This window comes from Eptatretus burgeri, chromosome 4, assembly GCF_056783735.1.
Source record: "Eptatretus burgeri isolate ZD-2024b chromosome 4, Ebu_testis_v1, whole genome shotgun sequence".
Lineage (NCBI taxonomy): Eukaryota > Metazoa > Chordata > Myxini > Myxiniformes > Myxinidae > Eptatretus > Eptatretus burgeri.
The window spans coordinates 40,091,392-40,106,359 of NC_140964.1; the positions used below are offsets into that span (position 1 = coordinate 40,091,392).

A 14,968-nucleotide genomic window follows, 5' to 3' on the forward strand; every position below is an offset into this window, starting at 1 on the left:
AATAAGAAGAATTGGATCTTAATGCGATATTAGTTCTTGTTTTTTTGAGGCGATCTGGGAAATGTGTCCCTTTGTTTTGGCAAGGGCCACCCTCGTATCACTTTCGCATGCAAGTCTGCTCCTTATCTTTGTTTTGATGTCCAGCAGTTTCGAAAATGCATGCTCACAGAGATACGTTGTAACGAACGGCGTGAGGATCGCAAGGGCAATTTTAGCGATGAGAGGATACCCTTCCATTTGGCGGCACCAAAACGTTGAGAGCGTTGTTGTGCCAAAGAGTTGTTGTTGAGTCTGGCTCTGCTGAAGTTCAATGAGGTCGTCGAGGTATTGATCGTTGACATCTGCCATTGCAATGCCGAAAGTAAATGGCTGTCTCACCCATGCTGGGTGTTGTGCTTGGTCAGGGAAATATCAATCGAATGACTTTCCCAGCTCATCCAAGTGCGTGGCAATCACTTGCTTCAGTTCCCTTGGTATAGCAGTGCCTCCAACTTCAGAATAATCTTCAATTCCGCTCACGCACTCGTCCAGTAGCGGAAAGTTCGCGAAGTTGTCCGTCTCTGTTCGCCGCCTCCACAACGGTAACTTCTGTCGAAAAGCGCTCAGCTTTTCTTCATCTTCGATGACATTCACTCCACTGCCCTGCATCTGGCAATTGAGATGGTTGAGTGCATCGAAGATGTCAGCCATGTACGCCAAGGCTAGGATGAACTTTGATTCTTCGAAATGAGTTGCATGGCGATGCTGGTGCTCTCGCAGAAACAGGGCTAATTCTACACGCAAGGCAAAAACACGCCTCAGTACCTTCCCTCGTGATAACCACCGAACGTTAGAGTGGTATAGAAGGACTTCGAATTCAGAGCCGATTTCATTGCACAGCTCTTTGAAGATGCGATGATTCAGAGCACTGCTTCGTACGTAATTCACAGTTTCAACGACGATTTTCATAACATCGGCCAGTTCTGGAGGCAGGGTTTTTGATGCCAGCACGTGTCTGTGCAGGACACAGTGCGTGCCAATGACGTGCGGTCATCGGCCTTCACCAGCGCTCCAAAACCGGAGTTGCGCCCCAGCATGGCTGGAGCCCCGTCCGCGAAAACTGCAGACACCATGTTCCATGAAAGACCGTTGCTTCTGAAGAAGTCGTCCACACGTTTCTTCACGTCAGCTGCTTTAGTCGTTGCTGTGAGAAGCTTGCAGAACAGAACCTCTTCCGGGATGTCGTCTCCCTTGACATAACGCACAAATACGATGAGCTGGCTCAAATTAGAAACGTCGGTGGTCTAGTCGAGTTGAAGGCTGAATTTTGTTGGACTTGCAACTAAATTTGCAACTACCTGTGCGAGGATATCATCGCTCATGTCGTTGATTCTGCTGCTGATGGTGTCATTTGAGAGTGGAACAAGAGAAAACTTTTCTTCAGCAGCTTTTCCAAACATGATGTTGGCCATCTTCAATGCGGCCAGTTTGATGAGTGTTCCGCCAACGGTGTGTGGTTTGCCCTGTTTTGCGATTAGATACTTCATACGAGGCGCTGAGGATCGGTTTGTCAATTGGAATGAAGTTGTGAGTGGGCAAAGTAGCCCTTGCGTCAAATCGAGCTCTTTGGAATTTGAATTCATCTTGTGTTGCGTCCTTGTCCCTGTCCCTCGCATGCAATTTTATGAAGTGTTCTTGTAATTTTGCTGGTACAAAGCTGGAATTGCTCAACTTCACATAGCAAAGCATGCATTGAGGATGCTGAGTTCCGTCCTGGTATACGTGAACCCATACCGCACATAATCCTCCGACCATTTCCTTTTCTTGCTTGACATCCTGATCCTGAAAAAAAAGAAATAAAATGAAGTTGGACTGAAAGCAAATTATAGCAAAATTGCAATGTGTTTCGGAGGGCTTTCACCGAATCCCTGAGACTGGCCCACCGAACCCAGTTTAAGAACCACTGCGCTAGACAAAAGGAAAGGGACTATCTACACGTGTAATAATAGAATAACTCTCTTGGGACCACTATCTGTTGGATGCATGTGGTTCCAGGAACCGCGACAATATCATTTTTGGTCCCATCTCTCAATGGTGAAGAATCACTGAAATAACTATCGGATCCGGATTCATATCTTCACCAAAATCGAATCAATTCGTCTTTGTCACAAACCCAACCTGCCCACCAAATTTCATCCGGATATGTCCACATCTTTCTGAGAAATCCTGCACAGAGACAAACAAACAGACAGACGGGTGCAAACATAACCTCCTTCACCTTCGGTGGTGGAGGTAACAAAAACAATGATAACATTGCAACAAAGCATATATTAATTAACACTAATAATATTGTTGAGGATTCAGCGGTGGCGGGATTTGCACCCGACTCTTGATAGCCAAATGTTACAGATTCGGCGCCACCCTAACCACCGCCGTTTCCGGGGTTATAACGCCGGCTGGTTCGGCACAGGCCTCGGGTCACGCGTCTTCAATTGCGATACCAAAGTACCCCTGGACCTTACCAGTTGGGGAAATAGACCCCGGTTACAGACTGGTTTTGTCGGATACCGAGCGTTTTCTGCCAGTCTGTAACCATTTTGGTTTTATATACCAATCGAGCGAATTGTTTCTCAGCGCGGCACAAATTGACTCAAAGCGGCAACTTCATACGAATCAGCCAGATTTATTGGGGAACATCGGGGAACACAGCACAAGCAAAATATTTACGACAATGTTTTAATTAATCTATAACCCGTTCTTAACTTGGGAGATACGGGTTTGGGAGGGGTCCCTACCGAGATGAGTCTTAAACGACATGCAGGCAAGACATAGACAGCATGCAGACAAGACAGAGTACTTGGTGATGTTTCATGGACGAGAGGAAAGTGTCAAAAGCACGAATGTCGCTCGTAACAAGCGGATGTCCAGGGATTCGAGCCCCAAGCTCAAACACGCCACGTGGCAAGATGGCGCTCGTCCTCCTTTGCCGCACTGCCCACACACGCGGCCTCTGCGCGTTCAGACCCCGCGAGGTCGACTGCACCAGACCGTCAGGTCGATGATGGGTTTCAGCTGGTTTCTCACAAGGTCTAGCATACAAGTCCAGGCCTGGCCTGTTCACTAGGCCTCCTTCACAAAGCAGATCGCAGACAGACACAGCCATCCCCTACACAGCAGATCATGACTCCCACCAGTCGTCTCTCATCCAGCCGAGGGCAGACAGACCTCATGCAGTCCTTTCCCTGCCTTTCCTTCGGCCCTGGCTCGCTTCTCCAGGCCACAGAAGGCAGACCCGGCGTGCCCAGGTTCAGTTTCTCTCTCTGCAGAATCATCACCGGCTTTCCTTTTTCTGTTCGCCTCAAAGCCCCAGCACACCTCAAAACCGACTCCAGACTCACACAGCAGCCAGGTCCTCTCGAAGCAGATTGCCGCCTAACCCTCAGATTCAGTTTCCTCTCCATTCAGAAACACCACTGTCTTTTCTTCTTTCTGCTCGCCTCGAAGCCCACTGCCCAACTCCGTCTTCTCAGTTTTTCCACCTTTTCTTTTCGGGGCGCGCTCCTCACCAAAGCCGACAAACTCCTCCCCTTCAGTTTTACTTCCTTCTCTAGGCCACTCCCCCTCTCAGCGTGCTGGGTGGAGTCTATTGTCTGGAATATCTGAAGGAAGAAGAAGAGCCTCTCGGTCCACCACCACTGCACAAACAAATAACAGCCTGTGACACCTCCCGACACACATGTAACGTCCATTTTACCGAACAGCCTGGCTAAACATGCATTTAATGGGGGATCTGGGCTAACCCTATATGTAATAGCATACGAAGGGCCATTTCCGCAACGATATTTACAACAATAATAAGAATAGCAGTATCATATGGCAATATTAATAATGAACATATAATCCCCATCCTAGGCTAAGTGAAAGGCAAGCTAATACCCAAGCAGTACAGCAGGTGGGTATGCAACAAGGCTGTAAATACCAATGAAAATTGCGTCCATCGGACCAACGGGCCCACTAGTTTACATAAATATTTTGGCATGAAAGCTGATCGCGCAAAATGTTAAAAAGAAAACTGCATATGTAATTGCCGAAAAAAGGACCCCTTTGTACTGTATCATCATGGCTTGTAAAAGCAGGTTTTAGAGCTTGGCATTCCGCTCAATGAAGTTACACTTTCTGCACATTCCTTAATCTTTTCTTCACTAAATATAGTCGTCCGAACAGTAGAAAAAAATTAAGGTTAATGCCTTGCTTGTATGAACACTTTTGCAGTGCTGGCAGTCCAGGTTAAACTCCCCGACACAATTTGTGGTGATGGGTGGTTAACACCACCAGCCCGGATGGCCGAGCAATTTTTCCTTATTAGGAGGTGGACACGTTGATCCTCAGAGATTATCACGTATGCGGGAATGCCAGGGCACAATGGCAGAAGGACAGAGGCAGGTGGAAGCACAGCATAGGGTGGGGGAGGGGGGGAGTTATACTCGAACCCGAAGACAAATACACCGACAGCAACTTAAAATGAACACATTTAATGAAAATAGACAAATATTTACAAATGACAATAATCAGAATATAATAATATGCGAGGTAAATTAAAGTGTAAGTCGAGGAACCTATACAGACAAGGGGAAAATGAAACAAAAGCAAAGGAAATCCCTCCTTTATTCTGCCACTTAGCTTTGTCCAGAGATGGTCTTTGTGGAACGTGGAATCGAGGCACATCTATTTGCACGTGTAGATGCATGCAAAATGGTGCCAAGCCGCTCGCTCGCAGCGGGAACGTTCATCAGGCAATTCATGAGCGACATTCAACACCAAGGATCACTGACCGTCGTGTAGCTGCTTCATGCGTCAATCACGCATGCTGATACGCAGCACTCTGCAGAATAACGCCGTTCCCTTCAGTGACATACATGAAGCGACTGGGCCCATCTCATATGACCAGCCAAGAGTCGATGGCTAGCGTCTCACTTCACCATGCGAGCCAAAATCGCCTCAGCACGAATACAAGAATCTTGCCATCTTCTTCATGCGTCAAAGGAAAGCCATTTTGTTGTGCTGAGAGGAGAGCAAAGCGAGATCCTCCGTCCTAGCCACATTCCTACCATGACTATAACTGCCCTCCTCACACCGACATCGTGCGTTCCTCCACTACCTCAACTCTGACTGACGCAGGCCCGTAGCCAGGGCTCAGTATTAAGGGGGGCATATGAACTGGATTGGGGGGGGGGCACAATTATTATATTTAATATTTTTGATAACCCGGTATACTATTGTATTCATGCAGCATTGACACATCTATACTGAGGTTGCCGTCGCATACTAACCAAATTGATCTCAGCTTGATTTAATATGTTCCGATGTTTTTGGCCTAAAATTATTCGAATGCAGGAGAGCCGCAACAAAATGGCACATTCACAATGCAAATATTCAATGATTGGACAATTGGCACCAATTCAGGTGCACTTATACAAGGTGTTGTGAAGGATTGGCATTAGAAAATTAATATACCAAAGATACAATGACTAAACGGGGGAGGTTGGCACCAGAATCAGTGCACTTTGAAATAAGATACAGTATGCTATGACCTGCGATCATCACGTTAAACTATCAACAGCAAATGCAACCAGCCTGAAGATACCACAATGTCCGCATTTAAAGCAGTCAATTACACAGAGGTAAGGTTATGCACAAGGCACTAGATATGGGATATGCAAAGCACCAAACAGAACATTTAACTTAAACATCAGAAGTACAAAGCAGCCGACCACGACAGGTGCTGACCACAACCACACTGCAACCACAACCACACACGCATCACCACCAGTCACACACACAATCTGAACTCCTCGTATAGTTTTTATACCACTGTACTCGCTGTCAGAAGAGCTGCAGGTGACGTGTCTCGGTGTGGAATCTTCTGAGGACCTTCTCCTTCCATTCATTCAGGCATTTATGTGTGAGGTCTCTCTCGAAGGCCAGCCGTACCAGTTGTGCCTTGCGTGCATGGCACATGGACCATCGATGGTCAGTGAAGACATTCCTCAATGTTGAGAATGAGTTTTCTGAAATGGCAGTGGATGCACCAAATGTTAGTCCAAGTCTCATAGCAGTCACTACACTTGGCATGGCTTCCAGCATTTTGTGGTATGTTGAGAGGAGTTTTTGTGTTGTCCATCTCTCGTTTGGCTGCTTTTCTGTCTGTGAGCGAATAAACTGCTTTGCAACCACACACTGTTTCACTGATGGTTGACTTTGTTAATGTCATGATGTGCTGGAGCAAGTGGGATCCAAAAACGTGCCATTTTAGGGATTCAAGGCAGCGAGTGAACGGGCGAGTTGTGTGTTGCGCTCACTGAAGCGCTGAGCGATCTCACCAAGCACAGTGTCAATTGCGCTGTAAAAAACCCTCTGCAGTTCCGTCTTGTCATTGTCGTTGTTTTGTCCTGTTGTCTCCAAAACTACAAACTGTTCCAAGTTCTTATGCATTGTGCGTCTCCGTTTTGGTGGTGCAGGTGTAGAAGTGCGAGCATCGTTGGCCTTGTTCCACAGATCAGTGAACTCATCCTCAGAGGGGAGTTTCTTCACGCACTCTGTAGCACTCGCCACGTTAGCAAGTCCATGTCCTCTGCCTGCAAGAGTCTGTTAGGGCCATCTAACAACATCAGCAGTTTTTGTACAAAGATAGCAATGAACATGAAGGCAGGCCCAGAGACTTCCCGCAAAAGCCCAATAGCCTCCATCCTCATCTCTGCACCGTAGGTGCGCTCTGCATCAATCTCTGACAGTAAGGATGTGATATCCTTAAAAGATCCTATGATCACAGACACGGTGGCTAAATGTCTCGTCCACGTTTGATCAAGAAGTCGTTTTAACCGCTCACCTTTATACTGTGCAACAACAGTGGGCTTTCTGAAGAATTTGTACAGGCAACAACAAACCTTGAGGAAATCAGTGACAGCTTTCTTTGCTGCCAGTGCGTGGATAACTACCAGATGGAGTTGGTGATTTAAGCAGTGCACATAGGGGATTTCTCTTTCCAATAACTCTTGCAACAACTTTTGCACCCCACCGTGCTTCCCAGCCATTACCGAAGCCCCGTCATACACCTGACTTAATATTTTTGACGTGTCAAGTCCTGTTTTTGTCAGCTCTGCAATTATTAGGTCTGTCAATGTTTTTGCATCTCCAGCGTCGGCTGTAGCTATTGTGAGTAGACGCTCTGTTGCTTCATTTGATGCCGATACAAAGCGAATGATGATTGATATGTTCTCACATTCAGTGGGGTCCCTCGTCCCATCCACCTTGATGGTAAACCACGAAGTGCCTACTTCTTCCACGATGGCATCAGTCACAACATTACTCGATGTGCAGATCAGTTCATTCTGCATTTCCGGACTAGTATAGCTTGCGTTTCGTGGGATATGCTTTATTATTTCGGCTAGCTCGGTGTCTTTTTTGAGTGTGTAGTTTAAAAGCGAAAGGAAGAGCCCACTGTGCCCGTCTGACACATCTTCAAAATTATCAAGGCTCCCTCTAAAAGGTATCTGATTTTCGGCGAGAAATCCCACAACATCTATAAGAGCAGACACATAGTACCGGTTTCTATTTAGCTGGTCAGCATTGAGGAGTGTGGAAATCTCCTTACCACAATCAATGTGCCTCTCATTCTCCTTCCACCTCAAAACACAAGTTAAATGTTCCTTTGAAGTTGCGTGTTTGTGAAACCCCCTGCCTTTCTCAACAGCATGTTTCCAATTCCAGTAGCCTCGCACTGTGAAAGTAGAGTCCACTGGGCCACGTGCAGTGTTAAACTTCCTACATGGATAACAGAATGCTGCATCTGTCTGCACACTATTCCAGCCATTCATTAGTCTGGTACCACGAGGACACAAACGAGCGACTCTTGTTCTGCAACAGATGGCCAGGGTACCGCTGTAGAACAACTCGATTCGGTCTCTCACTTCCAAGATCATCGGGAAACGGCTTGACAGTCACACCCGATCCCGAGGCCGCCGCTGAGCGTGGAAACCCGGCTGCCTGCGCTGGGGCTCCAGCCGCAGGGCTGATGTTGCTGTCTTGGCCAGGTTGGCCAGCTTCTGTCGGTATTTCATCGACATGATCGTCTTCTCCTCCTCCTCCTCCTCCAACTCCTCCCACAACGTGTCTTTCATAATCTTCTTTATTTTCGTCGGTTGCATTTTTCCTTTCCTGAGTCATTTTCGTATATCCATCATCCACGTCTTTTTCTCCTGCTGCTAGCTCGTGCTCTGTGATTCGTCCCTCGTGACTCGCGTCACTAATCTCGCGACTCGCGAGAATTGACGGTTGACGGTTTTATTTATTAAATGATCCATCCATCAAAAACAGGTTTTATCTGCATCATTTCAAATGTAAGCACGATTGCAAACACACATATTTTTAATTTTTATTATAAAATTACTTTTGTAAGATGGAGGGTTGACGGGTTGTGAAGGTCACGTGGTGCACGTGCACTTCATCTTTAATAATGTAAATTTATGTCTTTTCCTTAATCATATTATCATATTATGACTATATTACATTTATACCTAACTTACAACCAATCAGGTAACCTGCTCAATAGGGTCTCCATATCGAATACGCTGATTGGCTATTCCTTAAAACTAAATGATCCACGATATATATATAACCACCCACAACATCGACATTCGACACGAGGTCTTGGCTGCTGGCGTTAGTGCTTGCGTTATTATCTTTTATCTTGTGGTCTTGGACTGTATTGTTTTGCCAATTGATTTTGGAGATGTGCTGGGAAGCGCACACCTATCTCTTGACTCTTATTCAAAGAAGGATATTATTAAATAACAGTTTATCCAAGAAGGCCATATTATTCACCACGTTGAACATCTGGAATAAGGGTTTTAGTTCACACAGGTGAACTCTTAAACAGCAAGGAGTTCACAGTGAGCGCTCATCCTTAAACACTAAGTTGTTCACAGGGTGCAACAGGGCATAAATGGATGGCGTACAAGTGGGGGGGGGCACCAGATGCGCCATGGGGGGGCATTGCACCCAAATGCCCCCCCCCCTTGCGATGGGCCTGGACTGACGTCACACTGAACCTCCGTTTCCTCTTCCGGGGCGTGGCTTGCTCGCACGAAAACCCAGGAAGGCGGGGCCTCCACCCACTCGGCACGTTTGGCGAGCTTCTGACGTCCCGACCATCAATCATCAGTCTTGGGGGCGTGACTTCACCAGCCATCACCCTCGGAGGTGGGGTTTCTGCCTGCTCGGCACGTTTAGCTTGCTTGTAAATGCAAAAGTGTAGGAATAGGTTACAGGGGGAAAATCACATACTGGGGGAACTTATTCTTAATCCCTGTGGTGGAAAAGAACTCTATTTCCACATCATGGATCAGCATACCAAAAGAGAATTTTTAATTTCGTATATATGGAGGAAGAACATTCAATGATTCACTGAAGCATTCAAATGAACTTTACTAACAAGAAGCCTGAAGCAATCCCTTTTATACTCGTTTGACAGCCAAAAATGGGAGGGTAAGACATTTGGCAATTCAACTAGCCACAGGAAGGGCTGCAATATGTGGCCACTTTAGGTGGGAAGGAAAGTATATCACATTTATGGCAAAAGTTTGCAGTGTTAACAATCAGGTCAGCCTTGAAGAAAGGATGATAAGTTTGTGAAGGAAAGGCAGAGAGAGGGTGGAGTGATGCATGAGGTCATCACTTCGCGAGCAAAACCTTTTCCTTAGTAAGATACAATATATCACTATGGAGGTCAGAAGACTGTCAGGGAAAAGGGAAATTTTACTGACAGTCAATTTGACTCCAGGAAAAGGTATAATTTTATTTTATACTGTGTTCAATTTATAAAGTACCAGCAACAAGTGAATATAATTGAGAATACATGAATATAATTCTTTTTCTTCCACATCCCCATCTAATTAACACTGCACAACCCCCCCCCCCTCCCCGTTTGGTGATACGTTACACTTAAGCTCACAGTTTCCCGACTTACATTGAGATGTCTCCTACACATCCACGGACCAAACAACTCTATTCAATCCTCACTTTCCAATTAAATTCCTCAATCTACCCCCACAGCTGTAACAATACATTTAGTCATAAAAATAACTCATTTGTTGAAATTTTCAGATTTCACTCCAGATTTTAACACATTTAGTCCATGAGATCTGATTCTCAAATCAGATATAATATTCTGATTATATACTTTAATTAGTCCGTGAGAGTGGATTGTGTTTCCAAATCAAGGCATGATTGAATAGGCCGAAGAAAATGCTGAATTAAGACCCCATAGATTGAGAGTGAGGTGTCCGAGGATGCGCATGATTAAGGATATCATTAAATAAGGCCGTTAATTATCTTCAAAAGGGATGTTTTAATTGACCCGAAAACCCAATTTTCACTCATGCACTTCCTTGGTGTTCCCTTAGTATGCATACAATGTTTCAGGCTTTAACTCAACCTGTCATCCTTCCGAGGTCGGCAAAATGAGTGCCAGCATGCTGGTATGCTGTGTCGGAGTGGCGACCCGTCCAGCATTGTGTCCAACAGCCGAGGAGAAAGCTTAAGCAGCACCAACACTCTGCACAGAGTATGGTCCTTATGGATGGAATGTTTCAGGCTCCTAGATTTCATGGTTTTGCAGTTATGGAGGACACACACACACACACACACACACACACACACACACACACACACACACACACACACACACACACACACACACACACACACACACACACACACACACACACACACACTTATTAATATAGACTAGCAGAGTACCCACACTACGGATGGTCTTGATCCAAGCATGCAACACGTTCTTCTGATGCATACTGTTATTTTGGTGGTGTATAGGAAAAATAAATAGCCTGAGTTATGTGCATGAAGCAAAAACGTACCTACTGCTTATAATTCAAAACACCTCACTACACTGGAAAATGTGGGGATATGAATACTGTACTGTGAATGCTGTGGACTTGTAATACCCTCCCCCACCTGGAAGTGGCGCAACACGATACACATTTACATAAAGAAATTTGCGTCTCCCCCCTCCCCCCCAAGACGACCGACAGATAAAAACCCCTATACATTAATTGGGGCTATGCTGATCCTTTGTGGCAAGTCTGGATGTAGTTGGGCCAGAACTGTAGAAATAGCCTGACACACACACACACACACACACACACACACACACACACACACACACACACACACACACACACACACACACACACACACACACACACACACACACACACACACACACACACACACACACATACATACACACACCGTTCCGTGAATTACAGTAAGAATTCAAAATGCCATTTGAAACTGAACTGCTTCCTTCGGACATGGGTGCTATTTTTTTATATATATATATATATATATATATATATTATTTTTATTTGCGGTGAGGTGTGCGGTAGGAATGACGGACCGGTTTAAGGTTAAAGTGGGATTGCACCAAGGATCGACTCTGAGCCCTTTCCTGTTTGCAATGGTGATGGACAGGTTGACGGACGAGATCAGACTGGAGTCTCCATGGACCATGATGTTCGCGGATGACATCATGATCTGTAGGGAGAGTAGGGAGCAGGCTGAATCGAGCCTTGAGAGGTGGAGGTACGCACTGGAGAGAAGGGGAATGTTGGTCAGTAGGAGAAAGACGGAGTACATGTGCGTAAATGAGAGGGAGGGTGGTGGTATGGTGCGGTTGCAAGGAGTTGAGGTGGGGAAGGTGGATTGGTTTAAATACTTGGGATCAACTGTCCAAAGTAACGGAGAGTGTGGGAGAGAAGTGAAAAAGAGAGTGCAGGCAGGATGGAGTGGGTGGAGAAGAGTTGCAGGAGTGATTTGTGACAGAAGGGTAGCTGCAAGAGTGAAGGGGAAAGTATACAAGACGGTAGTGAGACCAGCTATGTTGTATGGTTTGGAGGCGGTGGCGCTAACAAAAAGACAGGAAGCAGAGCTGGAGGTGGCAGAGTTAAAGATGCTGCGATTCTCGTTGGGAGTGACGAGGATGGATAGGATAAGAAATGAGTGTATTAGAGGGACAGCGCAGGTAGGACGGTTTGGAGACAAAGTGAGAGAGGCGAGATTGCGATGGTTTGGACATGTGCACAGGAGGGAAACGGAGTATATCGGGAGAAGGATGTTGAAGATGGAGCCGCCAGGCAGGAGGAGAAGAGGAAGGCCAAAGAAGAGGTTCATGGATGCGGTGAGGGCGGACATGCGGGTGGTTGGAGTGTCAATGGAAGATGTGGAGGATAGAGCAAAATGGAGACAGTTGGTCCGCTGTGGCGACCCCTAGCGGGAGCAAGCCGAAAGAGGAAGAAGAAGATATATTATTTTTATTTATTTAGTTATTTTATTTCTTTTTATTTATTTATTTTTTATTTATGCTTTTATAACAGTCATGTTCTTCCTGATTTGTATTTTATGTATAGTATATATGAGGCAGATTGTTTTGTGCAGTAGATGATGACCACAAAATGATGCCTTCACAGCTAACCTAAAAGAATTGCTCAACTGTTTCCTTCCTGTTGCGGAGAGGAGCATTGAAGAAATGGGCAGTCTTGGCTTCGATATTTCTCCTTTCAGTGAGAGCTATAAGGAGGACACGCCACTTGTTCTAACCCTACGTTCCCACATTGCATCTCTTCAGCAACACGAGAAAGGTTGGTGTACTTGAATGATCCAACGTGGAGATGTTTGACAGTTACAGGTACTGAAAATGCGAGTGGGAAGATATATTGAGGTACTATATTGAACACGTGTGGTTTTATTTTACCCCCATTTTTAAAATTTGTGTTTTTATTTTTTTATTGTTCCTAAAAGCTGCTAATGAACGCTAATGTCTTTGTACTGTATGTGCTATATCATGAGCCTGGGGGTTTTCTTCATTCCTGTAAAGTGAGATGGACCAGGGATCATTGCATACTTGTTTCAAGCACTTGTGAAGTGGTTATCATTACAAAATGGCCAGACTAAGATGACTTGGCAGTTCGAGAGTACATATTCCAGAATCTAGAGTGTAACCAGTTCTTGACACTGAACACAGAGTACAATTAACGTTCATACAATTCAGAGAAACAGAGCAGTAAGAATTAATGTTTTGCTCAGAAGAGAACAGGTGAAAATCTTGAACGATACTGGCTCACTTACAATTAAAATGTCAAAACCAATGTTGAAGAAATATTCAATACGAGAGACGAGTGGAGGATTTCTCCCATTTCTAATTCCTTTATTTGCTGGTTTAAGTGCGGCTGGAGCATTGACGGGTGGTATTTCAGCAGCAGTGAAAACTTCCAACGAAAGGAAGGCTCAACTCCAGGCTCAAAAAGAATTGGAAAGACATAACAAAGAGTTGGAGAAACAAATTAGTGGAAGTGGTGTAATTGTAGATTTTGCTGAAAACCTTGAAAGTCTGCCTGATAAAGCGAGATTGTTAGTTGGAGATATGCTTTCTTCTATCGCACAAGCAGGTGTAAAATTAACTAAAAGGGGTAATGGATTATATCTTTCTAATAAATAAATGAGCATTGATGAGTGGTTTAAATAATTTGGAAAGAATACAACATCAAATTTAGAACTTGTCAAATATTGTAAGAAATTAATAATTCATAATGTGGTTATTTGTATGAGAGATGAATAAACAAATGTGTCTAAACATACAAAGAATATTATTATGAACAGAAGATAATAATGGGAAAGGTTCTCATTGGGTTTGTATTTTTAATAGTCAAGACAAATATTATTTTGATAGTTTTGGTCTTCCACCACCTGTTGAAGTAATAAAATTCTTGCAGAATGGTGTTTATCAAACATTTCAAGTCCAAGAATTAAATTCCAAGTATTGTCAATTATGTCTATATGTGTTATTTCAACTCAACAAAATTAAATTTTTTCATGACATTATTTTTAATCTTATATAAATGACTGATGTTGGTAAAGATGGTTCGATCTTTGGTGTATCCCAAGAACTGGATATTGATTTATCAAATTATTACACAAAGGCACAGGCTGAATGAGAGAATATAGTATAACAAAAAATATTAATATGAAAAATGCTTATAAATTAATAAATTATCCAAGCCCGACTGACGCGAATGACTTGGTGAGATTAAGTGATTTATCTATATATATATATATATATATATATATATATATATATATATATATATATATATATATATATATATATATATATATATATATATATATATATATATATATATATCCTTAAATAAAATGGCTGTGTATTCCAAAGATACAGAAGTGTTGATTTTATCTTCAGGTCATACAGAATTCACAGTTCCAATCCATAAAAATTTTTATAAAGAAGGGCATATCGTTTGTGTAAGAATTGAACAATGGGGGTATGATATGAATGATTTAGGGTATAATTGGTCATTTAAAATTGACCTGGAAGACCTGGAACAATTAAATCGGTCTCATAAAGAAGAATATTATCCACTTGGTGCTGAGAATGAGTTTTGTGGAAGCACGATTAGTAAACAACAAATAAAAGAATTTAATAAGGGTAAATTGAATCATGGTTATGCCATAGTTTATATCACGAGTGCGGGCCCGTAGGTGCGTGCCAGTATGTGCAGCTTCGTTCCTTCGCTCTCGTAAACGTCGACTGGATTGGGGCATTGTTTCAAGTAGATTGGACCAACCGTATCATGAATGGCCATCACTTGGGAAACACCTGGGAAACATACTCAGGTCCCCAGCGTCAATTGTGACGTCATATCAAACGAAGAAGAAGAATTGTGACGCCTCCTCTCTCCCCCCCTCCTCTCTCCCCCCTCCTCTTTCCCCCCTCCTCTCTCCCCCCTCCTCTCTCCCCCTCCACTCTCCCCTCCTCTCTCTCCCCTCCTCTCTCTCCCCCTCCTCTCTCTCCCCCTCCTCTCTCCCCCCTCCTCTCTCCCCCCTCCTCTCTCCC

The 14,968-nt window shown here is 44.3% G+C and overlaps 1 protein-coding gene across 7 annotated transcripts in view; it reads left to right on the top strand.

The window, feature by feature from the left end:
• Nucleotides 1-14,968, top strand: part of LOC147027857 (uncharacterized) — a 67,808-nt gene that overhangs the window by 43,991 nt on the left and 8,849 nt on the right. For all 7 annotated transcript variants that reach the window (XR_015057312.1, XM_085877556.1, XM_085877557.1 and 4 more), the window contains one exon: nt 12,525-12,695. Coding sequence is in view for 6 of the 7 variants with exons in the window: in XM_085877556.1 (XP_085733682.1) it covers nt 12,525-12,695 (171 nt within the window). In the remaining variant the exon portion in view is untranslated. The remainder of the gene's footprint in view (nt 1-12,524; nt 12,696-14,968) is intronic.